This window comes from Dendrobates tinctorius, unplaced genomic scaffold (assembly GCF_039654945.1).
Source record: "Dendrobates tinctorius isolate UK_male_01 unplaced genomic scaffold, ASM3965494v1 ptg000147l, whole genome shotgun sequence".
NCBI classification, from domain to species: domain Eukaryota; kingdom Metazoa; phylum Chordata; class Amphibia; order Anura; family Dendrobatidae; genus Dendrobates; species Dendrobates tinctorius.
This window is the reverse complement of record NW_027361814.1, coordinates 16,700,247-16,726,135: the sequence shown is the minus strand read 5'-3', so window position 1 is coordinate 16,726,135 and position 25,889 is coordinate 16,700,247. Positions and strand designations below refer to the sequence as shown.

Sequence of the window (25,889 nt, the reverse complement as noted above, 5' to 3'; positions counted from 1 at the left end):
TTGATAGCTGGAAAAGAAAAGTAGAGATAGATGTACAGAGAGCGAAAGAAAGATCTGTGCCCAACTGTCCTCTACTGGGAACTGCTGATCTCTAATGACCCAGATAATGACAGATAACGTACAAAGTATGATAATATGGTAACCAGACACTATGTCAAAGCTGCAGGGGCCGGGCGTTATGGGGAAGGCAGCGCAGTTACTTCAGCTTCAGTAGTGTTGGTAATGGTGCCAAGTAAGTCTTTTTTTGCAAATTTGCTTGAAATCGTGAATTTCAGGAAATTCCAGTCAAACTCGATCCTACATTGATTGATTTGCCCATTGCTGATCCAATACCAAAGTTATATATTTTTATTTTTCTTATTAATGTTGAATTTTTTTTTTGAAATTTGTAAAGAAAAGAATTTGGTTGTGTGACCATTTAATGAAACCTTAGGCGTGGCAACTAGTGTTGACCATTCCGATACCGCAAGTATCGGGTATCGGCCGATATTAGCGGTATCGGAATTCCGATACTTAGTTCCGATACTTTTGTCATATCGGATTCCGGAATCGGAATCGGAATAGGAAGTTCCCATCATGCTATGAGCCTGCTTGCTTTGATTAAGCCAATGGGAATCCTCCGAAGTGTGGGCACATCCTGTTAGGCATGTAGGCATGTTAACTATTGGCATGGCTGTGATTGGCTGCCGAAATGATGTCATGATGCACTATAAAAGCCACCGCAGCCGCCATTTCTGGTCACTCTGCTGTGAATTCAGTTAGGGACAGGCTGCTGTAGAAGACTGTGAGGGACAGTTAGAAATAGCGATTCCACCAAACATCTAGTGCTTTACCCAGGCTACATAAACCACCACTGTAGCCTTCTTTGCCCTAGCAGCAGTGTTCACAGCTGTCTGCAAGGGCTGTGTGAGTGCAGCTCACGCTGTGGAGTGGGTCCTGCAGCCACGTCAGGCTGTAGGCCACCCAGTGTGATCACTGCTGCCTCATACATCTTTTATTTTTTGAGCTGCATTTTTTACATAATTTCAATCTAGTGTGCTTCCATCCGTATCCATATACGTTGGTTGCAAACACTAGTAGTAGACAGCGGAGCCTTTCTGCAGCCTTTCAGTGCTAGTGTCCACTTTGCTGCACTGTTCACGGCTGTCTGAGAGGTCTCTGACTGTGTGTGAGTGCAGCTCACGCTGAGTAGTGTGTCCTGCAGCTACGTCTGGCTGTAGGACGCTCAGCGTGCGTCAGTGCCTCACACATATTTTTATTTGAGTGCAGCTCATTTTTTCTTCTATTAGTGTGCATCCATCCGTCTCCATCTACGGTGGTTGCAAACACTATAAAGGAGTACACAGCGGAGCCTTTCTGCAGCCTGTCAGTGCCAGTGCCCACTTAGCTGCACTGTTGACGGCTGTCTGAGAGGCCTCTGACTGTGTGTGAGTGCAGCTCACGCTGAGTAGAGTGTCCTGCAGCTACGTCTGGTTGTAGGACGCTCAACGTGCGTCACTGCCTCACACATATTTGTCTTTGAGTGCAGCTCATTTTTTCTTCTCCTATTAGTGTGCATCCATCCGTATCCATCAACATTGGTTGGTTGCAAACACTATATAGGAGTAGATAGAGGAGCCTTTTTTTCTGGCTTGTGCCCTGCCGGCGCAGCCAGATTAGTATTACCCAATTTTTTTGGAGCCTCATCTTTTGCATTGTAGGTTACCTGCCTGCATTGTAATAGCTCCAAAAAGTTGGTGATACTATCAGTTTCAATTCTTTGTTCACATACTTTGAGTTTGTTTCCAACAAAGAAACCACAAAAAAAGTTCACCAAACACTACATTTTGAACTTGTGTAGGCCACATCAGCTCCTATTAAAGTCTAGTCCACACACACACACACTTCATAAAATTAGTGTTTCTTGTACCTGTAACCAGCTGTTCAGGAATAAGCACACTAAGGCCCCCCTTTGTACTTTTTTGCCTATCTTAAGCAGTCTTGCAAGATGAAGAAGGCAGGGAGTAAGGCGCGTGGGCGTGGGCGTGGGCGTGGAGTTTCAGCAGGGAGAGGACGTGGGGATTCTGCAGGGAGAGGACGTGGGGATTCTACAGGTAGAGGACGTGGGGATTCTGGGCCTGCTGCGGGCACCAGTGGATCAGCATCCCCCAGTTTTAGCAGGCAACAGTCCTTTATGCGCAGCTTTGTAGGACCTCAACGTACCCCACTGCTGCGGGAGGAACAAATTGAAGCCGTTGTCGGATGGATGGCAGCTAACGCATCGACTTCAATTACTTCCGCATCCTCTCAGGGTCAGAGCACCGAAGAGCAACCATCTGTCTCTTCACCACCTGCCAAAGTGCCCAGGCAGTCAGAGAGACATGGACAGGAGCCATCACAGTCTCTACTTCTGTTCTCGGAATCTGTTGGCTTGGAAAGAGGGGGCCAGCCAAGCAGCATTCCTGAATGTGAAGAAGAGGGAGTATGCAGTGATGCGCAACTTCTTTGTCCCTCTGAATCTGAAGAGGCGAGTGGGCCAGTGCCTATGGTCAGCACACCTCAGTACGCATCAGATGATGACGAGACTCAGTTGCCACTTTCTGGTGCGTACGGTGCTGGCGAGACAACCCCGGAGAAGCAGCTGTTTGAAGAGGGGAGGGAAGATGATGAGGTCCTTGACCCATCATGGCGTGAGCAACAGGAAGGTGGTAGGAGCAGCTCAGAGGAAGTGATTCCCCTACCGGCCAAAACAGGAGGCAGAGGGAGGGGGAAGACTTGGTTGCCTGTACCCTCCACTTCGGCACCCGTTAGGAGCATTCCTCCTTCCAAAGGCAAACCGGGCGCTCACAAGAGTTGCAGTGCGTGGTCCTTTTTTGACACAGTTGCAGATGACATTTGCTTTGTCAAATGCAAGCTGTGTCATCAGAGAGTCAAAAGAGGGAGAAATGTCAGCAACCTCAATACCACAAATATGTGGAAACATGTGCGCACCAAGCACGAGTTGGAGTTGCAGAGACACCCTGAAGACGTAGGCCAACGTACAGCACCACCTACCACCTCTTCAGTTCGTGTTGGGCCCTCTTCCTCCAGCTCACACACTGCTGGTTCGGCTTCCTCACAGGATCGCCAAGGAAGAACCTCTGCCACTGTTGTCCGGAGACCCTGTCAGATTACACCCATAGCAGCACGTTCCCATCCATCACAGCCATCGGTAGCACAGGCATGGGATAAAAGGCGCCCTTACTCGGCAAACCATCCCCGAGCACAGTCTCTGAATGCTGGCATTACCAAACTTCTGGCAGTTGAAATGCTGTCATTCAGGCTGGTGGACACTGACACCTTCCGGGACTTAATGGCATTGGCAGTCCCCCAATACAACGTGCCCAGCCGCTTTTATTTCAGCAGGCGAGCCGTCCCTGCCCTGCAGAAACATGTTGAGGGCAAAATAAAACATGCGCTACTAAACGCCGTTAGTAGCAAGGTCCACCTGACCACCGATGCGTGGACCAGTAACCATGGACAGGGACGATACCTTTCCCTCACTGCCCACTGGGTCAATGTTGTGGAGCCGGGTACGGATCTGGAGAGTGGCGCTGTACGTGTTCTTCCAACGCCACGGATTGCAGGACTCCAGTCTGTACACATAGACTCCTCCTCCTACTCAAGTTCCTCAGAAACAGCAGAGCAGGAGCCTGTTACGACCGATATGAGCACAGCCGTGGCCAAACGTCAGCAGGCTGTACTCAAATTAATTTCTTTGGGGAATCGAAGCCACACAGCGCAGGAGCTCTGGAATGCTATCAAGCTGGAGAGCGATGTGTGGTTTGGGCCAGCGAATCTCCAGCCGGGCTTGGTAGTGTGTGACAATGGCCGAAATCTGGTGGCAGCTCTTGGCCTAGGCAACCTCACACACATCCCATGTCTGGCACATGTTCTTAACTTGGTCGTGCAGAGCTTTCTGAGGGACTATCCGGATCTTGCTGCACTGTTGCACAAGGTCCGCATAGAGTGCGCTCACTTGCGACGTTCCAGCACGGCAAGATCGCGCCTCGCTGCTCTGCAGCGACGATTTGGCCTTCCGGAACATCGCATCATATGTGACCTACCCACCCGGTGGAATTCAACGTTACATATGTTGGAGCGGTTGTGTGAGCAGCAGGCAGCAGTCATGGAGTACCAGCTGCATCAGGCGCAAACAAGTCGCACTGTGCGCCGTTCACTCTTCAGCACCATTGAGTGGGCCTCTATGAAGGACATCTGCCTCGTTTTGCGTGCCTTCGATGAATCCACGCGGATGGCGAGTGCAGATGATGCACTAGTCAGCATGACTGTCCCCCTTATCTGCCTGCTTCAACAAACACTGCAAGCACTAAGGGATGAGGTTTCAGAAGAGGTGGAGGATGAGGAGTCCCAAATGCCATCTGCTTCTGGACAGTCTGCGCTACGTGTTTCCTCACAAAGGCCTAGGCAGGGGACACTTTGTGAGGAGGATGAGGAGGAGTCGATGGAGGAGGAAGACATCTCTCCAGAGGAGGGAGGTACACAAACCTCTACTCAGTATGTACAGCGAGGGTGGGGTGATGCAGAGCAGGCCGAGGTCACGCCTCAAACAGGGGACAGCGGTTCTTTGGCAGTTGGGAGTCTGCAGCACATGGTTGATTTCATGCTGCAGTGCCTGAGAAACGACCGCCGCATCGCCCACATTCTCGTCTCGGCTGATTATTGGGTGTACACCCTCCTAGATCCTCGCTACCGGGACAGCGTACAAAGGCTCATACCAACGTTGAACCGGGAGCGTAAAATGCGGGAGTACGAAGAGTCACTGGTGCAGTCCATAATGTTTTCCATTCCACCCGACAGCATTGTTGCTAGTGCTTTACAAAGCAGCTCTGTGCGTCGAGGCAGTGGAGGAAACTCTGCACAAAGAGGGAGCAGAGGCAGCGCCGCAGCACAAGGCAAGACCACTATGGCCCAAATGTGGCAAAGTTTTGTGTGTCCACCACAATTGTCTACACCATCAGCGACGCCTCGAGTCAGCAGGAGGCAACGCTTCCGTCAGATGGTGTCAGACTACATGTCTTGCCCTGTCGCTGTACTCCCAGATGGCTCTTCCCCCTTCAAGTTTTGGGTCTCTAAGCTGGATACATGGCCAGAGCTTAGCCAGTATGCATTGGAGGTGCTGGCTTGCCCTGCTGCCAGTGTATTATCGGAACGTGTCTTTAGTGCCGCAGGTGGTGTACTAACAGACCGTCGCACGCGACTATCTTCCGATAATGTTGACCGGCTGACTTTTCTGAAAATGAACAAGGCCTGGATCTCCAAAGACTTTGCCATTCCTCTTACAGACTAAATTAGTGGTTGGCAACTGTATCCAGGTCTGCTGGTGTGTTCATTTTTCTACCACCTGAACTATAATCCCTTTGCTTCAACACAGCCAGTTGTCGCTCAGATGTGTCGTCTGCACAGAGAAACACACTAGCTCCTGTGTTAGTGGGGTTCAGTAATGCCAGCTGATCCCCTGCTGTGTGGACGGCAAAGTCACCAGCTCCATCAACATTCAAACCACTACTGATTTTTAACCGTGCCCAACTTAGGTCTCTGGCTCCACTGTCTCTACTATTTCCCCTGACCTCCAACCCCGCCATCTACATCTCTGAAGTGGCGTCAGCACAATCTACACTTGTTCCTGTGGCTCAGTCCCATCAGTTTATCCCCTGATGTGTGTCCGGCAAGGTCTCCTGCTCTGTCCACATTCCCATAACCAGTAGTGGGAATGAGGACAGAGCTGGCGAACTTGCCGGACAAACATCAGGGGATCAACTGACGGGACTGAGCACCAGTAACACAGGAACAAGTGTAGATTGTGCTGACGCCACTTCAGAGATGTAGCTGGCGGGGTTGGAGGCCAGGGTAAATAGTAGAGACAGTGGAGCCAGAGGCCTAAGTGGAGCATGGTTAGAATCAGTAGTAGTCCACAACCTCCATAAAAACCGCTGCCCATTGGCCTCTGCATGCGGCATGCGTAATCCTGGGCTCCAACAGCTTCAGTTGGTGTTCAGAAGTGTCGTCTCCACAGAGCCAAACACATTCGTTAGAGTGTTAGTGGGGTTCAGCACTGCCAGCTGTTCCCCTGCTGTGGAGATGGCAAGTCTCCTGCTGCCTTCACCTGCCAAAATCCAGTAGGCCACAGCCTGCTCCTCGCCTAATCCTGGGCTCCAACAGCGTCAGTTGGTGTTCAGAAGTGTCGTCTCCACAGAGCCAAACACATCCGTTAGAGTGTTAGTGGGGTTCAGCACTGCCAGCTGTTCCCCTGCTGTGGAGATGGCAAGTCTCCTGCTGCCTTCACCTGCCAAAATCCAGTAGGCCCCAGCCTGCTCCTCGCCTAATCCTGGGCTCCAACAGCGTCATTTGGTGTTCAGAAGTGTCGTCTCCACAGAGCCAAACACCTTCGTTAGAGTGTTAGTGGGGTTCAGCACTGCCAGCTGTTCCCCTGCTGTGGAGATGGCAAGTCTCCTGCTGCCTTCACCTGCCAAAATCCAGTAGGCCCCAGCCTGCTCCTCGCCTAATCCTGGGCTCCAACAGCGTCAGTTGGTGTTCAGAAGTGTCGTCTCCACAGAGCCAAACACCTTCGTTAGAGTGTTAGTGGGGTTCAGCACTGCCAGCTGTTCCCCTGCTGTGGAGATGGCAAGTCTCCTGCTGCCTTCACCTGCCAAAATCCAGTAGGCCCCAGCCTGCTCCTCGCCTAATCCTGGGCTCCAACAGCGTCAGTTGGTGTTCAGAAGTGTCGTCTCCACAGAGCCAAACACCTTCGTTAGAGTGTTAGTGGGGTTCAGCACTGCCAGCTGTTCCCCTGCTGTGGAGATGGCAAGTCTCCTGCTGCCTTCACCTGCCAAAATCCAGTAGGCCCCAGCCTGCTCCTCGCCTAATCCTGGGCTCCAACAGCGTCATTTGGTGTTCAGAAGTGTCGTCTCCACAGAGCCAAACACCTTCGTTAGAGTGTTAGTGGGGTTCAGCACTGCCAGCTGTTCCCCTGCTGTGGAGATGGCAAGTCTCCTGCTGCCTTCACCTGCCAAAATCCAGTAGGCCCCAGCCTGCTCCTCGCCTAATCCTGGGCTCCAACAGCGTCAGTTGGTGTTCAGAAGTGTCGTCTCCACAGAGCCAAACACCTTCGTTAGAGTGTTAGTGGGGTTCAGCACTGCCAGCTGTTCCCCTGCTGTGGAGATGGCAAGTCTCCTGCTGCCTTCACCTGCCAAAATCCAGTAGGCCCCAGCCTGCTCCTCGCCTAATCCTGGGCTCCAACAGCGTCAGTTGGTGTTCAGAAGTGTCGTCTCCACAGAGCCAAACACCTTCGTTAGAGTGTTAGTGGGGTTCAGCACTGCCAGCTGTTCCCCTGCTGTGGAGATGGCAAGTCTCCTGCTGCCTTCACCTGCCAAAATCCAGTAGGCCCCAGCCTGCTCCTCGCCTAATCCTGGGCTCCAACAGCGTCAGTTGGTGTTCAGAAGTGTCGTCTCCACAGAGCCAAACACATTCGTTAGAGTGTTAGTGGGGTTCAGCACTGCCAGCTGTTCCCCTGCTGTGGAGATGGCAAGTCTCCTGCTGCCTTCACCTGCCAAAATCCAGTAGGCCCCAGCCTGCTCCTCGCCTAATCCTGGGCTCCAACAGCGTCAGTTGGTGTTCAGAAGTGTCGTCTCCACAGAGCCAAACACCTTCGTTAGAGTGTTAGTGGGGTTCAGCACTGCCAGCTGTTCCCCTGCTGTGGAGATGGCAAGTCTCCTGCTGCCTTCACCTGCCAAAATCCAGTAGGCCCCAGCCTGCTCCTCGCCTAATCCTGGGCTCCAACAGCGTCAGTTGGTGTTCAGAAGTGTCGTCTCCACAGAGCCAAACACATTCGTTAGAGTGTTAGTGGGGTTCAGCACTGCCAGCTGTTCCCCTGCTGTGGAGATGGCAAGTCTCCTGCTGCCTTCACCTGCCAAAATCCAGTAGGCCCCAGCCTGCTCCTCGCCTAATCCTGGGCTCCAACAGCGTCAGTTGGTGTTCAGAAGTGTCGTCTCCACAGAGCCAAACACCTTCGTTAGAGTGTTAGTGGGGTTCAGCACTGCCAGCTGTTCCCCTGCTGTGGAGATGGCAAGTCTCCTGCTGCCTTCACCTGCCAAAATCCAGTAGGCCACAGCCTGCTCCTCGCCTAATCCTGGGCTCCAACAGCGTCAGTTGGTGTTCAGAAGTGTCGTCTCCACAGAGCCAAACACATTCGTTCAAGTGTTAGTGGGGTTCATCATTGCCAGCTGATCCCCTGCTGTGGAGATGGCAGTCTCTCCTGCTGTCTCCGCATTACAAATACAGTAGGCCTCTGCCTACACCCTCCTATTTCCTGGGCTTCAACACAGCCAGTTGTAGTTCGGAAGTGCCGTCCACACGGAAAGAGATACTTGCTCCCGTGTCTCAGTGGGGTTCAGTAATGTCAGCTGATCCCCTGCTGTGTGGATGGCAGTCTCTTCTGCTGTCACCTCATTCAAAATACAGTAGGCCTCTGCCTATACCCTCCTATTTCCTGGGCTTCAACACAGCCAGTTGTAGTTCGGAAGTGCCGTCCACACGGAAAGAGATGCTTGCTCCCGTGTCTCAGTGGGGTTCAGTAACGTCAGCTGATCCCCTGCTGTGTGGATGGCAGTCTCTCCTGCTGTAAACTCATTCAAAATACAGTAGGCCTCTGCCTACACCCTCCTATTTCCTGGGCTTCAACACAGCCAGTTGTAGTTCGGAAGTGCCGTCCACACGGAAAGAGATACTTGCTCCCGTGTCTCAGTGGGGTTCAGTAACGTCAGCTGATCCCCTGCTGTGTGGATGGCAGTCTCTCCTGCTGTAAACTCATTCAAAATACAGTAGGCCTCTGCCTACACCCTCCTATTTCCTGGGCTTCAACACAGCCAGTTGTAGTTCGGAAGTGCCGTCCACACGGAAAGAGATACTTGCTCCCGTGTCTCAGTGGGGTTCAGTAATGTCAGCTGATCCCCTGCTGTGTGGATGGCAGTCTCTCCTGCTGTCACCTCATTCAAAATACAGTAGGCCTCTGCCTACACCCTCCTATTTCCTGGGCTTCAACACAGCCAGTTGTAGTTCGGAAGTGCCGTCCACACGGAAAGAGATACTTGCTCCCGTGTCTCAGTGGGGTTCAGTAACGTCAGCTGATCCCCTGCTGTGTGGATGGCAGTCTCTCCTGCTGTCACCTCATTCAAAATACAGTAGGCCTCTGCCTACACCCTCCTATTTCCTGGGCTTCAACACAGCCAGTTGTAGTTCGGAAGTGCCGTCCACACGGAAAGAGATACTTGCTCCCGTGTCTCAGTGGGGTTCAGTAATGTCAGCTGATCCCCTGCTGTGTGGATGGCAGTCTCTCCTGCTGTCACCTCATTCAAAATACAGTAGGCCTCTGCCTACACCCTCCTATTTCCTGGGCTTCAACACAGCCAGTTGTAGTTCGGAAGTGCCGTCCACACGGAAAGAGATACTTGCTCCCGTGTCTCAGTGGGGTTCAGTAATGTCAGCTGATCCCCTGCTGTGTGGATGGCAGTCTCTCCTGCTGTCACCTCATTCAAAATACAGTAGGCCTCTGCCTACACCCTCCTATTTCCTGGGCTTCAACACAGCCAGTTGTAGTTCGGAAGTGCCGTCCACACGGAAAGAGATACTTGCTCCCGTGTCTCAGTGGGGTTCAGTAATGTCAGCTGATCCCCTGCTGTGTGGATGGCAGTCTCTCCTGCTGTCACCTCATTCAAAATACAGTAGGCCTCTGCTTACACCCTCCTATTTCCTGGGCTTCAACACAGCCAGTTGTAGTTCGGAAGTGCCGTCCACACGGAAAGAGATACTTGCTCCCGTGTCTCAGTGGGGTTCAGTAATGTCAGCTGATCCCCTGCTGTGTGGATGGCAAAGTCTCCTGCTGCCTACACAGTCATACCACTACTGATTTTTAACCGTGCTCCAATTAGGCCTGTGGCTCCACTGTCTCTCGTATTTCCCCTGTCCTCCAACCCTGCCAGTTACAGCTCCGAAGTGGCGTCTGCACAATCCACACTTGTTCCTGTGTTACAGGTGTTCAGTCCGGTCAGTTAATCCCCTGATGTGTGTCCGGCAATGTCGCCTGCTCTGTCCACATTCCCATTATGGGAATGTGGACAGAGCAGGCGACATTGCCGGACACACATCAGGGGATTAACTGACCGGACTGAACACCTGTAACACAGGAACAAGTGTGGATTGTGCAGACGCCACTTCGGAGCTGTAACTGGCGGGGTTGGAGGACAGGGGAAATACGAAAATCAGTGAAGCCACAGGCCTAAGTGGAGCTTGGTTCAAATTAGTAGTCTACAACCGATCTTAAAATTTCTTCAATGCAGCCTCAGCCTGCTCCGTGCTTGTCCCTGGGCTTCAACACAGCCAGTTGTTGCTCGGAAGTGCCGTCTTCACAGAGTAAAACACTAGCTCCTGTGTTTGTGGGGTTCAGTAACGTCAGCTGTTCCCCTGCTGTTTTGATGGCAATCTGTCCTGCTGCCTCCCAATTGACAGCACATCAGGCCTCAGCCTGCTAAGTGCTTGTCCTGGGCTCCAACATCGCCAGTTGCTGCTCATAACTGACTTTGGCACGGGTACTCCCTCCTGCCCAGCTTGGTTCCAGCCCTGCCTGCTGTTTCCGGGAAGTGTCAATGTCAGTTTGCCACCCCAAGTTGCCATGTCGTGTTGCGGTTGGGTTAGCCGAGGCTAGGGTGCCAGCAGTTTAGGTGCTTCCTATGTGGACTGCGGGTTCTGGTAAGAAAGGTTTGTTCCATAGTGCCAGTAGGACAAGCACCCCCTGTAGGACTGTGTGATTCGGTAACTGCGGCCAGCTTGCGGCATGCCAACTTTGCTTTTCAGGGGTAACTTCTGATACCCCTCCGGGTTCCAGCACCGTCAGCTGGTTCTCATCAGAGCCTTTGGCCTAGGTGCCTCCATCTCGGTATCCGAGTTCCGGCAACGTCTGCTGGTCCTTGGTAGTGCTTTGTAGCACAGGTACCTCCTGCTTAGTAACCGGGTTCCAGCACCGTCAGCTGGTCCTCGGTTGTGCCATTGGCTCTTATTCCTTCTGCTGCCCCTCCGGGTGCCAGCACTGTCAGCTGGTCCTCGCTATTTCCATTTGCTCTTGCAGCTTATGCTACCCCTCCAGGTTCCAGCACCGTCAGCTGGTTCTCGTCAGAGCCTTTGGCCTAGGTGCCTCCATCTCGGTATCCGAGTTCCGGCAACGTCTGCAGGTCCTTGGTAGTGCTTTGTAGCACAGGTACCTCCTGCTTAGTAACCGGGTTCCAGCACCGTCAGCTGGTCCTCGGTTGTGCCATTGGCTCTTATTCCTTCTGCTGCCCCTCCGGGTGCCAGCACTGTCAGCTGGTCCTCGCTATTTCCATTTGCTCTTGCAGCTTATGCTACCCCTCCGGGTTCCAGCACCGTCAGCTGGTTCTCGTCAGAGCCTTTGGCCTAGGTGCCTCCATCTCGGTATCCGAGTTCCGGCAACGTCTGCTGGTCCTTGGTAGTGCTTTGTAGCACAGGTACCTCCTGCTTAGTAACCGGGTTCCAGCACCGTCAGCTGGTCCTCGGTTGTGCCATTGGCTCTTATTCCTTCTGCTGCCCCTCCGGGTGCCAGCACTGTCAGCTGGTCCTCGCTATTTCCATTTGCTCTTGCAGCTTATGCTACCCCTCCGGGTTCCAGCACCGTCAGCTGGTTCTCGTCAGAGCATTTGGCCTAGGTGCCTCCATCTCGGTATCCGAGTTCCGGCAACGTCTGCTGGTCCTTGGTAGTGCTTTGTAGCACAGGTACCTCCTGCTTAGTAACCGGGTTCCAGCACCGTCAGCTGGTCCTCGGTAGTGCCATTGGCTCTTGTTCCTTCTGCTGCCCCTCCGGGTGCCAGTACCGTCAGCTGGTTCAAGAGGACAAAGAACAGGAAGACAACCACCAAGATGCAGAACAACAAGAGAGAGAAGACAAAGAAGCATAAAAAAAACAAAGCAGAAGAACATTAAGCATAAGACTAATACACTGAGCAAATGATATTATCTTATTTATAAGCAGAAGAAGACTAAGCAGTGTATGGGGGTGAGTCCGTTCCTCCTCGTGGTGCCCCTGGAAAAGGCCTGCTGCTGCAGGCCAAACTGAACGCGGACAAATCCTGTTGTAAATCTTTTGTGACAGGCAGAACGGAAGGTGTAAACTTCTAACTTTTCTAGATAACAACTACAGGAATGCCTGACACAAACAAGAATATGATGAAGAAGAATAGGAAGAAGATGAAGAAGCTGAATATGTAGAATAATAATTGTTGAATAAGAAGAATATGAAGAATGTAAGAAAAGGAAGAAGAAGAAGAAGAAGAAGAAGAAGAAGAAGAAGAATGTAAAAAAAGGAAGTAGAAGAAGAAGAAGAAGAATGTAAAAAAAGGAATAAGAAGAAGAATGTAAAAAAAGGAAGTAGAAGAAGAAGAAGAAGAATGTAAAAAAAGGAAGTAGAAGAAGAAGAAGAAGAATGTAAAAAAAGGAAGTAGAAGAAGAAGAAGAAGAAGAATGTAAAAAAAGGAAGTAGAAGAAGAAGAAGAATGTAAAAAAAGGAAGTAGAAAAAGAAGAAGAAGAAGAATGTAAAAAAAGGAAGTAGAAGAAGAAGAAGAAGAAAGAAGAAAGAAGAAGAAGACATACATGTCTGGCAAAATATAAATGAGGCTAACATAGTCAATATCTTTGTAACTCCTAACATCTTTAAAAAAAAAGTTTAATTCCTGCTATTCCATTTGATTGGGCTAAACCTCTATGGCTTTAATGTCTCCTCCACCTCCCACAATACATTCTACATTATTCTTAGTTGTTTTTCTTCATGTAGAATTAACCTACAAGGAAAGAAAGGGTTTTTTTTAATTCCGATATTTTGGCCCCATTGACTTGCATTGGTTCCCGGTATCGGAATCGGCGATACCGATACTTTTTTTTAAGATCGGCCGATCCATTCCGATCCGATATTTTCAAGTATCGGCTGGTATCGCTCAACTCTAGTGGCAACTAAAAGATGGCAATTCTGATTATTTTTGCTTTACGGCATTTACCATATTGGTTAAATAATTTTATATTTTTATATATTAAGGCTGCAATATCACTTATGTTCATATTTTTTTATTTATGTGTTTTTAAACTGGGAAAAGGGAAGTGTATTTTTATATTTTTTAAAACTTTTTCTACTTTATTTTTAAGTCTAGTTAGGGGACTTGAACCTGCAATCAAATACAGTAGTCACTTGTTCTTTATACTTCAATATCACATTATTACAGTTTATAAATACAATGAAGGTCTCTATAAAGCCCAGTGTGTATCTTGGCTTTACAACAGTACCAACATTGCAGCCATGAGGACCTTCACCAGGTCCCCATCTGCCATGACAACCCAATGGCACCCCATAATCAATTTTCAGTAAGGTGGGACCAATAGGTATCTGAAATGGCAAAATTCTGGAATTACGTACCTTAAAAACTCATGTCAGAAATTGACTGCAGTATTTAAGGGGTTATCGGCAGCATTCAGATTTTGCTCCATGTGCAGCTCTTAAAGTCAGATACTGGCTGTAGCTCGTATAAGACAGCCAGCAAAAACCCAGTATGGAGCAGCTTCAGCCTTTGAGTCTGGCATCCAGTGTGTTGGGAAGTAATTAAATGGGACTGAGCTGCAAGACCAGAAACAACTCACCAACAGACGTGGCACTATTTTTTAAACTGGGTGCAACTGCTACCTCTGCATCCTTATAGCTATGGTCTGGTTGTGTACATATAATATTAACATAAAATATTAATAATAACAATAATATCCTTAATTAATTTGTGGTTGCACCTTATTCTTCAGGCATAAAGTCGTTGTGAACTCTTTTGTATAGAATGGGATATCACCATTGTCCAATATTGTGTGGACAACAAAAATGAATTCAGGATAATATTCAACACCAATCGGGATCTTCAGGTCGTACTTTCCTTGAAGAACTAGAATAAAAAAATATTAAATTAATATTAATATTCATTACATCTCTAGTCAAAAGAAGCTATTAAATTCTCAATATTTGCTGCACCTTAGTTACTGCTCATCCATCCTTGCATCTACTTTCTTCTTCTGGCTATTAAAGACCCCAGTAGAGAAGATGACATCCCCTTTAACAAATTTGCTTTCAAAGACTCTAATCTGCATTTTAATGTACTTAAGTGCATCTGTCTCTAAAGTTCACAATACAGACTACACAAATAAGTCAATATTTCTCTTAGACCTAATGAGATTGGTGTATACACTTAAAAAAAATCACATCTGAATAGATGTATAATGCTGATATTAAAATCAGGATTTTATGAGTCCAGTTAAAGCATGAGAGCCCATGAGTCCATATGTATTCAGTCTCTGCCATGACTGACAGTGGCAGCTTGTACTGGGCAGTGTGAGATCTCAGCAGGGAGGAGGGACAATGAGGAGCTGTCAATTTATGTTTCTCATACCCTATTATGTAGTCAGTGCTTGTTTTAATGTCAAATAGCTCCTGCATCTGTCATTGATGCTGAGAAGAACACAGGGCTATTCTCACAATTTTCAGACGGGCCATGTCCGTGCATACAGACCTTTGTTTGAACCTAGACTTAGGGTAGCTGCTTACAGATTAAATTAGAAAATGCATACAGATTATTTTATTTTATATACATTATGTATGGATGAGCATCATTCTGTTTATGGGGGTGCTGCGGATGGAGCATAATATGTATGAGAAGCATTGTAGGGCATCCTTATGTGTGTGTAGGTGGTACTGCGTGAGAGCCATAAAAGTGGTATCAAACTATGGATTAACACTAAGGGGCTTCACACTAAGGTTACTATTTTTGCATGGGTGCTCTCAGACCAATGTTTTTCGATATGGCTGTGCACATGCCACATTAGAAAATATCGCAGCATGCCCAACTTTCATCCGATTTTCGAATCGAACTTGGCCGTGCAAGCCAATTAGTAAATGGAAACCATCAGACTGCACTTGGAGCTAACAGAATGGAGGGTGATGGAGACATTTTTTCTCCTCAGCCAAGTGAATTGGATTACACTATGGTGACTCTCTGATCAAACTCTGTGATTTGCATAATTGCCCCCATTCTCTCGGAAGAGAGAATACATGGTTGCCTGCACCTAACCTAACTGTTCCTAAAGAGTAGGTTCATTAAACCCCCTTCTTCAACAATAAACATGTTCCACATACTTCATAATTTGAATTAGTATACTCACCGGAACCCAGGGGCTGTCCTCTTATATCCACATCATATTCACCATGAGATAAAATGACCCCTTTTGACACATACTACATGACCACAAATAAACAAATATATTAAATCAGTGCACTTTTGGTGAGATGCAGGACAAAACAGGATCTTAGAAGTGAAATGTATTTAGTCATTTTTTTGTTTTTATTTGACCTTTTTTACTTGTAAACTAGATGATTTTAACGATACATTATTTGCCCTAGTTATATAGAAGATTGCATCTACCACAGCAGACTGGCCAACTGTCCAGAAATTTGTGGACAGTCCTAAAAAAATAAGTTTTTTACAAGTTTTTTGCAAACGGTGGTGCTGATATAAGAGGAAAGGACCAGCTGCAAAATAGGACCACAACCACAGTGGTCTCAATTATAAAGCTGACCCTAGTGCAAATAAGCACATTTACAGTCCTTAAAAATTGGGCACTTAAAATTGATGCATCTGTTTTTTTTTGTCAGTTGAAAAAACTTGGGTACATTATTAAGACTGTAATTATTATCATTTTACAATTCACAATGAATATGGCTAATATCTTCAAATCAGATTATGGAAAGTAGATATAGATCACTTATCTTAATGATTTAATATGATTTTCTAGCGTGCTAATAAAAAATGTTGTCTGTCTGTGATTTTTTAAGACACTGCCTAGAAAAAAATGAAAAATAAAGTAATCCTGCATCACAAATAGAGATGCAGAGATGAGAATCCTTGTCATCACATTTCCATTACATTTTTGGGGTCCGAGACAATTCACTCTCATTAGTTGACTTTTATGTCATGAATTTTTGACCTATAGGATACTCACAAAGTAGAAGAAGTGGAGTTGTTCAACTGCAAGATCCAGCTGGGACGTACTGATGAAGTATTGTACTGTTAGATACTGGTCAGAGTCACACGACAATTCACTTGTATTTGCTTCTACCGTCAGGTAGCTGTTACTTTCAGAGTAGAACGGATACAGCCAGTAATAAGAACTTGTAATCTTGGACTTTATTTCTTCCGTATGTTCTAGAGAGAATTTTCCCTGGATACAGAAGTAGAGCATTAAATTTATTTTTTATGCAGAAAATGCTTCTATGAAAGGAGACACGTAAGGAAGTCCTGGGCAAAAATACTTGTGGCATTATTGGTTCTCCTGTACCAGCCTTGTATTGGAAGAAGGATCCTCAAGGGATGGAGATAGAGAGGCTACAGAAAAGGAAAACGAAGATGGGCTACTGGATCAGGAGCTCTTAAGTAAGACAGAATTGTTGTTGCAATAAAACAACTTTTTGCATTGAATAATTATGGCACAACTCTTTTCCTTGGTCCTTTAACCTCTTAGCTCCACAAAAGTCCACTCCAAGTTAAACTATTTCTACAGTTCCAACCTAGGTATCTATGGTGCTCTGCCGCAGCCTGCCTGAACAAACACTATTTTCGAACATCAACCATCTTCTCTCCATGGATCACAGTTCCCAATGTGTCATTACCTTTTACCTTTTGTCATTTGTGATCGTTGCATATGGGTAGCCCTCCCAGGGCTGGCAGGGTACTCGGTACCGGGCCCGATGAGCTTCATTGGGAGATGTCACGGTAGCTGGGACCCGGCCCGTGGCCCTGGGCGCCCATTGTAAAAGGGGAAAAGTTCAGCGTGCTTATGTTGATTAAAGTTTATGAATGATTCGTGACGCCACCTGTGTTGTTCGGCAATGAAGATGTTAAGCCGACGCTGCAGACAGATCCTCTGGGACAGATGGTGTGGTGCAGCAAGGATGTTATAGCCCTCCACAGGCAGGGCTGTAGTCCCAGGGCAGTGTAGGTGAAGTGACAGGTAGATGGTGCAGTGTCAGGCGTGGGGGGATGTAGCAGTGCTGAGTAGGTTGACGCAGGAATAAGTGGAGGACACCAGGGCATGTAGCTCCAAAGCTTTACTCACAGTCTGTTGTGGTACAATGGCACGCATCCGTGCCGTGTCCTCCGGGTCAGGAGCTCAGCCAACTTCCAGGCAAGATGAAGTACTCCTTTCCAACACTCCGCCAACATATGTGCCTTTTCGGAACGTCTCCCTCTTATAGCGCCTAGAGTGAAGTACTCACAGTACTGCGTTACACTGGAGTTCCTCTTGTCAGATGTTCCTATGAACTCCACTTGTACGGCAGACAGCTGTAGCCTGCTTCAGGGACTCCTTATTACCTAGTCCTGGCTCACTCATGATGCTGTTGTGCCCCCAAGTCTGGTGTGGGAATAAAGTGGTGACAACTTCTATTCCTCCGATGTCTGCTGCAGGACCATTAGTATCCATACAACCTCGGGGACCGGACCCCGGCCTTGCGTTGTGAACTGGGGAAGGGTTCTGCTCTAACCCTAGTCCTTAGTTCCTTTCTTCTCCTCACATTCCGTACAAATCCTTTCCTTCTTATAGAGAGAGTCAGGCTTTCTATCAATGTCCCTTTCCTGTGTCAGCGGACCCAGGTCACTGATGTCGGCTGCAGCACTTCCTTCCCTCCATCCCACTCAGGGGATCTTCTCTCCTCCTCTGACTCCGTCAGACTGCCTCACTCCTAAACTCTTCCCGCTTTTTTGGTGCAAACTAAACTCCACCCACCTCCCAGCACACTTTGTGTTCCAAGCAGGGAGCCACCAAAGGGTGCTTTGCTACACTACTGTGTTGTGTGGGATGCAGGTGTTGGAGCGTGGTCAGGTGTCTCCACCTTACCTGGATGGTGGGGTACCACACCTCAGGAGGAGGTGCAGTACCTCTGTGGCGACTGAACCCTCAGGGGCGCCACACATAAACTCTCCCAACAACTCAAAGAGCTACACAAGGATAGACTTTAGAGACAATTCTGAGGGCAGATGTTTCCTCTATGCACAGAACAGGAATCTCTTAAAGGGAATCTGTCACCCCTTTTTTGAGATATCATATAATGATGATATCATTCAATTGTGTGTCACATAAGGATTCTCTTAGTACTTTTGCTTCCCCCTGACCACGCACCTTTCATGCATAAATACCTTTTCTATATAGGCTCAGATGTATGTAAACTGCCGCTGTCCGGTTCGCTGGGCGGGGTGTATTCACCTGCTCCCCCCCTCCCTGTCTTGCTCTACGTATTTCTTCTTGTGTAGAGCAAGACAGGGAGGGGGGGAGCTGTTGAATAAGCCCCGCCCAGCGGACTGGACCGTGGCAGTTTACACACATCTGAACTGATATACAAAAGGTATTTATGCATGAAAGGTGCGGGGTCAGGGGGAAGCAAAAGTACTAAGAGAATCCTTATATGACACACAATTGAATGATATCATTATATGATATCTCAAAAAAGGGGTGACAGATTCCCTTTAACTGTCAAGTCATTTGACTGTTACTTCTCAAATGCTTCAGACCACCAGATTTTCTCATAGCAGGTATTTCTGACTCCACATGATGTTACAGACGCTCTCTTCATCTTTTATGTTGCCTCTTACTTTTATCACTTTCTAAAACCTCCATTCCATGGCAGCACCATAGCACAATTCTAAGTCGTGACACTATCTTTTCCTGTACACATTCTTTATATTGATTTCCTCTTGAAAACTATAAGGCATATATCATAGCTAGAGTTAAGCGACTTTTGGTTTTTTAGGGTCGAGTTTCGTTTCATGAAACCCGACTTTTCCAAAAGTCGGGTCGAGCAAAATCGGCCAACTATAGGGAAAAGTCGGGGGTCCGACCGAAACACGAAACCCAATGTAAGTCAATGGGGAATTAAAGTCGGCAGTGAGAGGAGGACAGGAAACACACCTACAGTGCTCATTTGAATGCCAAAAGCATCAATTCTTATTACTTAAGCTTGTCAACCTTAATTTACTTCATAATACTAGTTACCCACTGAAAACTGGGGGTTATTTGGCTACAGTTGTGGGGGGGTAGGGCTGGCTCCAGGTTTTCGTGGGCCCAGGGCCAAAGAGGGCCCCTTTAACACATACCACAACTCATGATGCTCCGATACGGCAGCGAAATAGCAGTATAGTACAATGAAAAATACTTCACTTCTTACATCTCATGACTGATATCCATTTTAAATTCTCCAATACCTCCAAAAACGGACAGTATATAACTCCATACAGTATTATGGCCAGCGCTTAGTGCGTAATGAGGCCCATATATTTCTCCATATGGAATCATTGATCCCATATAATGTTTGAAACCGTATATGATGAGCTCCACATAATGCTATAGTATATGTTGGTCCCAATGGATGAAGCTCCACTGTCTTATGGGCCCAAATAATGCGCCATATATAATGGGCCCCATTTCTACTGCTCTAGTGTATAATGGGCCCTGTAAATGCTGCTCCAGTGTCTGATGTCCACCTTTGGAATGCTCCAGTGTATGGTGGGCCCCATATATTATTCACCAGAGTATAGTGCTCCCCAAAAATTGCTGTCCCAACATTGAAAACAATTACATAAATCTCCTTGCTAGGGAATCCCAGCACTACTCTGAATTCCTTGTCGTCCCCATCTTCCATCTCACTGCACTTGGCTGTTTATGCCCTCCCACCGGCAGAGACACTTTTGCGTACTATGCGGTGCCCTGTGCCAGTGCCATCGCCCATGAGTATGCCCCCCCACCTGCTCAAGGAACCTGCACTTTCATCTGCACCTTCCTCTTTGTCACCGTGTAAGGTGGTATAGTATGTGGGAAGGGGAACCTGAGTTTCCTCTGGGTCAGATTCTGGCAGTGTAGAGTGCGAGGGCAATGAGTGGTCTGGGTCAATGTACCAGCAGCATCATCCAGCAGTGGCTGGGCCTCAGTGCACTTGTGGCATCCCCAAGAGTATGGTCGCCACTGTGGCATTACCTTCCTCCTAGGGAGTGTGTTGTCAAGCTTGGGAGCAACGAAGGATCTCTCTAGCAGTGAAACCAACACACAACACATTTCCCACTCCAGGCTAGCAGGGAGACCTCTGAACCTGACTGCTGAGGAGTTGCTCTCTGTGGTCGGGAGGAGGTAAGTTAGGGCACTCTGTGCAGGGAAGGGGAAGTGTGTGGACGTGAGAAGGGGAGCTGGAGGATGAGCAGAGTTAAGGCTCACTCCTAGCTGGAGCGCATGGTCCCAATTCCGGTCTCCGAGTTTGTAGGGACACTGACGTTCCTGCAGCAGAAACCGGGGGAAGTAGCAGCTATAAATGCTCTGTACCCAACTAAGGCTCAGAGGCCCCAGCATTGACGTGTGGGAGCCAGAAGGAAAAGGCTACAGCTGTCTGCCATACAAGTAAAGTCTGAGGAACACCTGTTAGACAGGAGGCGCTTCAGTGAACCACGGTCCTGTGAGTGCTTCCCCCACAAGCGCTAGAAAGGAGATGTTCAGGAAGGTACATGTTGGCGGAGTGTTGGAAGGGAGCTTTCCATTTTGGCCCCGGAGGTTGGCTGAGGTCCTGACCTGGAGGACACAGCACGGAGGCAAGCATCTGTGTAACCTGCAGACTGTGAGTAAAGCTTTGGAACTGCACGCTCTGGTGTCCTACAGTTATTCCAGCACCGCTACATCTGGGTACCAGCACCTACACCGCCTGTGCCCCCATCACTACATCTACACTTCCCTGGGACTCCAGCTCCACCTGTGGGGAGCTTCACCATCTTTGCTGCACAACACCATCAGTCCCAGAGGATCTGCATGCAGCGTCGGCCTAACATCTATGTTGCCGAACACCACAGGTGGTGTCAAACTATCTATATAAACTCTTTACCATTATACCACGCCATTTACATGGGCGCCCAGGGCCACCGTCCGGGTCACCGCTGCTGTGACACATCCCACTGACACCGGCCCGGTACCGAGTACCCCACAGCCCTGGGAGGGCAACCCATATGCCGACTGCTGATCGGGCGGCGTTATTCCAACGAACCTCCAAACAGCGTCCATGAAGGCAAAGTTTTTGGTTTCCGGGGGCAGTATGATTGCAAAGCTGAACCTTAAAGGAATGTCCAAAAGGGCACCACCAGGAGTGGAGCCTGTGGCTTAATTGGACTCCACCCGGGAAACCACAACCATGCCACCTAAAGAAAAGATGCACACTTTGAAAGCTTTGTCGATTTTGTGTGTGGTGTGGTATGTGTGTTTGTAGTTGTGCTAGCGATTTCTCAGCTTTATTCCGTTAACAACCGAGACTCCGGCATGCCCCCGCAGTACGCGTCAAGCTTACTAGAGGGATAAGAGAGGCTCTGGCACGTGAGATCGAGCAATAACAGGTCTAGCATTCCCGTACATGTCCAGGGCTGCATGCACGCTACACTGAAAGGACCAGCTTTTGTCGCTTACAGGTGCAGATAACCTGCTGAACTCTGTTAGTGATGGGAATCTGGGATTCAGATTATTCCCCGCGAACGATGATTTCCCAGTAAGTTCAGGTCAACAGCAATTCCGGAGTTAGGCCTAACCGTCATTCCTGAAAAAATTACGTGTCCAAACCACAGGTGCTGTAGCTTGCTTAACAGCTCGGCAGCCGTTCTCAGGCCCAGTATGGATTCAACAACATTGTAGAAAGTTGATAAAGGGTACAGTTTCACCGGATAGCACGTATATATGTAGCCTAGTTTACACATTAAAAATATATGTCTATAGATCAGGAGGCAGACTCAGATGTTCTCAGGCCCAGTATGGATTTGACCAGATTGTACCTGGATAGCAGGTATATATAGCATAGTTTAAACATGTAAAATTTCCGTGTTCTCAGTATGGATTACATAGCAATCTAAAAAGTGGAAAAAAGGAAATGCATTTGAGGCGTACACAACTATATACTTTTGGTGCTATTTTTAAATCTTCATATATATTTCTGTCTCAGTAATACAGCCCAGCCTCTCCGCAATAGGAAATGAGATGCATACAATTACTGACATAAAGGCTAGTGATTGCAGAAATCTAGGAATTACTATTCACGGGAAAAACTTCCATCACAATTCTCATAGGCGATGCTGACCCTCAATTAATTTGTGTGTTGAGACAGTGACAACATTTTTTTGTGAATAAAGTCTTGCTGTATCGCACTTCCGTTGATTCCATCACTGTTACTCATCTCAATCAAATTTTCATCACAGGGAGCGATGTAAACATGGTGCTCACTGGCTATCATGATCTGTCACGTAACTTTGGAGTGCAAAAGACAGAAGCAACAGGCTGTATGCGATTCTATTTGATTGGCATGAGAGGGCACATTTTAAAATGTGCACCGGAATGTCACACGTTTGTGAGTAGGAAAACTGTGAAAGCTGATGATAAACCACCACTGCATGTCATTGTGAGTCGACGTCCAAAAGAAATGGAAGCCATTGATCATCTGGAGCTAGAGCCCGGCCAGCAGGACAGGGCATAGCTACATCTTAACCATCATCTTTCAGTTCAATCAATTTGTAGTGGCACTCCCAGTGAAGGATTTGACAGCCCAGACTACACAGCAGAGGAGCAGGGAGAGGTAAACAATGCAAATGCTGGGGCCCTGCCCAAGCAAGGGGGGCAAACTCGTGGGCGTCTGTACTGGCACTGGGCCCCTCATAGTACGGCGGTGTGTCTGACGGCGGGTGTGCACCACCACCATCAGAGACACTTGATTGCACTATGAGGGACCCTGTGCCAGTGCCCACGCCCAAGAGTTGGCCTACCCACCTGTCCAGGGCAACGGAACTCGCACGGTTTCATGCGCTAGGTGGTGACCCCGGCCATGGGGGGGGGCAGCCCAGTTAGGGCGGTTTACAAAGTGGCATATGTTGATGTGGGACATTCAGCTGCTGCAAAAGGCGAAATAGGTCAAGTTCGTGGAATAGGAGGAGGACCAAAGCAAGCCATTTTTCTGGCAACCTATGTGTCATCAAGGGAAGGTGGGACAAAATCCTTGGAAACCCATGCATGGTTCATTTTAATGAAGGTTAGATCATCCACATTTTGGGTTGACAGACGGGTCCTTTTTTCTGTCAGGATTGATCCAGCTGCACTGAAGACTCTTTCCGATAGCACACTTGCAGCTGGGCAAGCGAGCTCCTGTAAGGCATATTGTGCCAATTCAGGCCAGGTGTCCAGTTTAGCGGCCCAATAGTCAAAGGGGAATGACCTGTGAGGGAGAACATCGATATGGGAGAAAAAGTAGTTTGTAACCATAGTTGACAACTGCTGTCTCCTGTCACTTTCCATCGATGCAGTATTACCAGTTGTGTGAGCAGTACTTGAAAAATCAGTCCACAACATTGTCATGAAACCCCTGTCTCCAACATCACTTCTGCTGTGTGCACCACGAACACCTCTGCCAAGCTGCCCCCGGCCCGTACGGCTCGTGTGAGAACCATCACCGCTGCTGTGTACTGGGAATGCCTCAACCAACCGGTTTACCAGAGTTGCTTGTTTATTAGCCAATATTAGGTCAAGGTTCTCCTGTGGCATGATGTTTTGTAATTTGTCTTTATAGCGTGGATCCAGGATGCTGGCCAACCAGTAGTCGTCATCGTTCATCATTTTGGGAATGCGGGGGTCCCTTTTTAGGATCTGCAAGGCATAATCTGACATGTGGGCCAATGTTCCCGGTGTCAATGATGCACTGCGAGTGGTGGTTGGAGGAGCACTTTCTGGCAAATCCACATCCCTCCAGTCATGCACAAACCTTGAACCAGACCTTGCCACGCCAACATTTTCACTTGCCCCACGAGATGCATCCTCCTCCCCTAAGTAATCATCCCCATCATCATCCTCCTCCTCCTCTTCTTCCTCCACCTCGTCCAGGAGAGATCCCTGAGCAGACAATGGCTGAATGTCATCAAGGATTCCCTCCTCCTCTTCCTCCTCGTCAACATTGGCTGCAGACGCCTGCTCCTTAAGGTGCGTCAAAGTTTGCATGAGCAGACGCATAAGTGGGATGCTCATGCTTAGGATGGCGTCGTCTGCGCTTACCAGCCGTGTGCATTCCTCAAAACACTGAAGGACTTTACAGAGGTCTTTCAGCTTCGACTACTGCACACCTGTCAACTCCATGTCTGCTCTCAAAGTGCCTGGCCGTGTATCCTCCCACAAATGCATTATGGCCTGCCTCTGTTCGCACAGCCGCTCAACCATGTGCAGGGTGGAGTTCCACCTTGTTGCAATGTCGATAATGAGGCGGTGGTTGGGAAGGTGGAGCAATCGCTGCAGCTTCTGCATACGAATGGAGTGTACAGGCGACCGGCGGATGTGCGCGCACAGTCTTCGCACCTTCTGGAGCAGGGCTGTTAACTCTGGATAATTGTTGAGGAAGCACTGCACCACCAGGTTCAAGGTGTGAGCCAAGCAAGGTATGTGGCTGAGTTTTGAAAGGGCTATGGCTGCCACAAAATTACAGCCGTTATCACTAACTACCTTGCCTGCTTCAAGATGTATACTGCCCAGCCTTGACTCAGTTTGTCGCTGAAAGTACTCGGCCAGCACCTCCGCGGTGTGTCTGTCGCCCAAACACATCATCTGCAACACAGCCTGCTGACGCTTTCCACTAGCTGCTCGATAGGGGGACACCTTGTGTGCAACAGTGGCAGCTGCAGATGGAGTGCTCGTACGACTGCTCTCTGTGGACGAGCTTTCGCTTCTGGAGGAGGAGAGGGAGGAGGAGGAGGGTCGAACGCCTGCAGCCAACTGTTTCCTATACCGTGGGCTAGGCAGCACTGTCCCACCACCGCTGTCCCCTGTGGACCCTGCATCCACCACATTAACCCAGTGCGCAGTGATGGACACGTAACGGCCCTGGCCATGCCGACTGGACCATGCATCTGTTGTGAGGTGCACCTTTCCACTCACTGACTGCTTGAGTGCATGGACAATGCGGTCTTTCACATGATGGTGGAGGGCTGGGATAGCTTTGCGAGAGAAGAAGTGGCGACTGGGTAGGTCATAGCGTGGTACTGCATAGGTCATGAGTTCGCGGAAAGCTGCGCTTTCCACCAACCGATAGGACATCATCTCTAACGAGATTAGTTTGGCAATGTGGGCGTTCAAACCCAGTGTACGCGGATGAGAGACTGAGTACTTTCTTGACCTACTCATAGTCTCTGGGAGGGTGAGCTGGACTTGAGAGCTGCATATGGTGGAACTAGCGGTGGACAGGGCGGACTGAGAGAGGGTTGATGATGGTGATGGAGTTGGTGTTCTTTCTGATGGCCTAGATTCAGTCTTTCGTTGATATAACAGTGGGATTCCCTGACTGCTTTGGCCTTGCAACGACACCTCAACATTTGCTGCTGTGCTAACAGGTAGGCTTACAGTGGGGGAAACAATGTAGCGTTGCAGACTACCTTCTTTGTGATCAGTTGCATATGTGGTACTTGAGGTTTAGTGTTGTGTCCATGCTTGCAAGTGCATGCTGGTTAAATGTCTAAGTATGCAACTGGTATTCAAATTTTTCAGATTTTTCCCTCGGCTAAAGGTCTTTGCGCACTTCTTACAGATAACCTTGGCCTGATCATGAGGATTTTGTTCAAAAAAGTGCCACACTGCACTCTTCCTACTTTGGAAGACATTTTGCGGCCTAGCACGCTGTGCTATTTTGACTGTCTGGACAAGCTGTCCAGCAACTCTTTTGATTTTTTAACCTGTC

At 48.5% G+C, this 25,889-nt stretch overlaps 1 protein-coding gene across 2 annotated transcripts in view; it reads right to left on the bottom strand.

Moving 5' to 3' along the window:
* The window catches only part of LOC141049752 (alpha-2-macroglobulin-like protein 1), a 164,499-nt gene that overhangs the window by 78,428 nt on the left and 60,182 nt on the right, over positions 1-25,889 (bottom strand). For both annotated transcript variants that reach the window (XM_073546479.1, XM_073546478.1), the window contains exons 12-14: positions 16,121-16,339; positions 15,284-15,356; positions 13,868-14,013 (exon numbers count right to left, since the gene is read on the bottom strand). In XM_073546479.1, the coding sequence (XP_073402580.1) occupies positions 13,868-14,013; positions 15,284-15,356; positions 16,121-16,339 (438 nt within the window). The remainder of the gene's footprint in view (positions 1-13,867; positions 14,014-15,283; positions 15,357-16,120; positions 16,340-25,889) is intronic.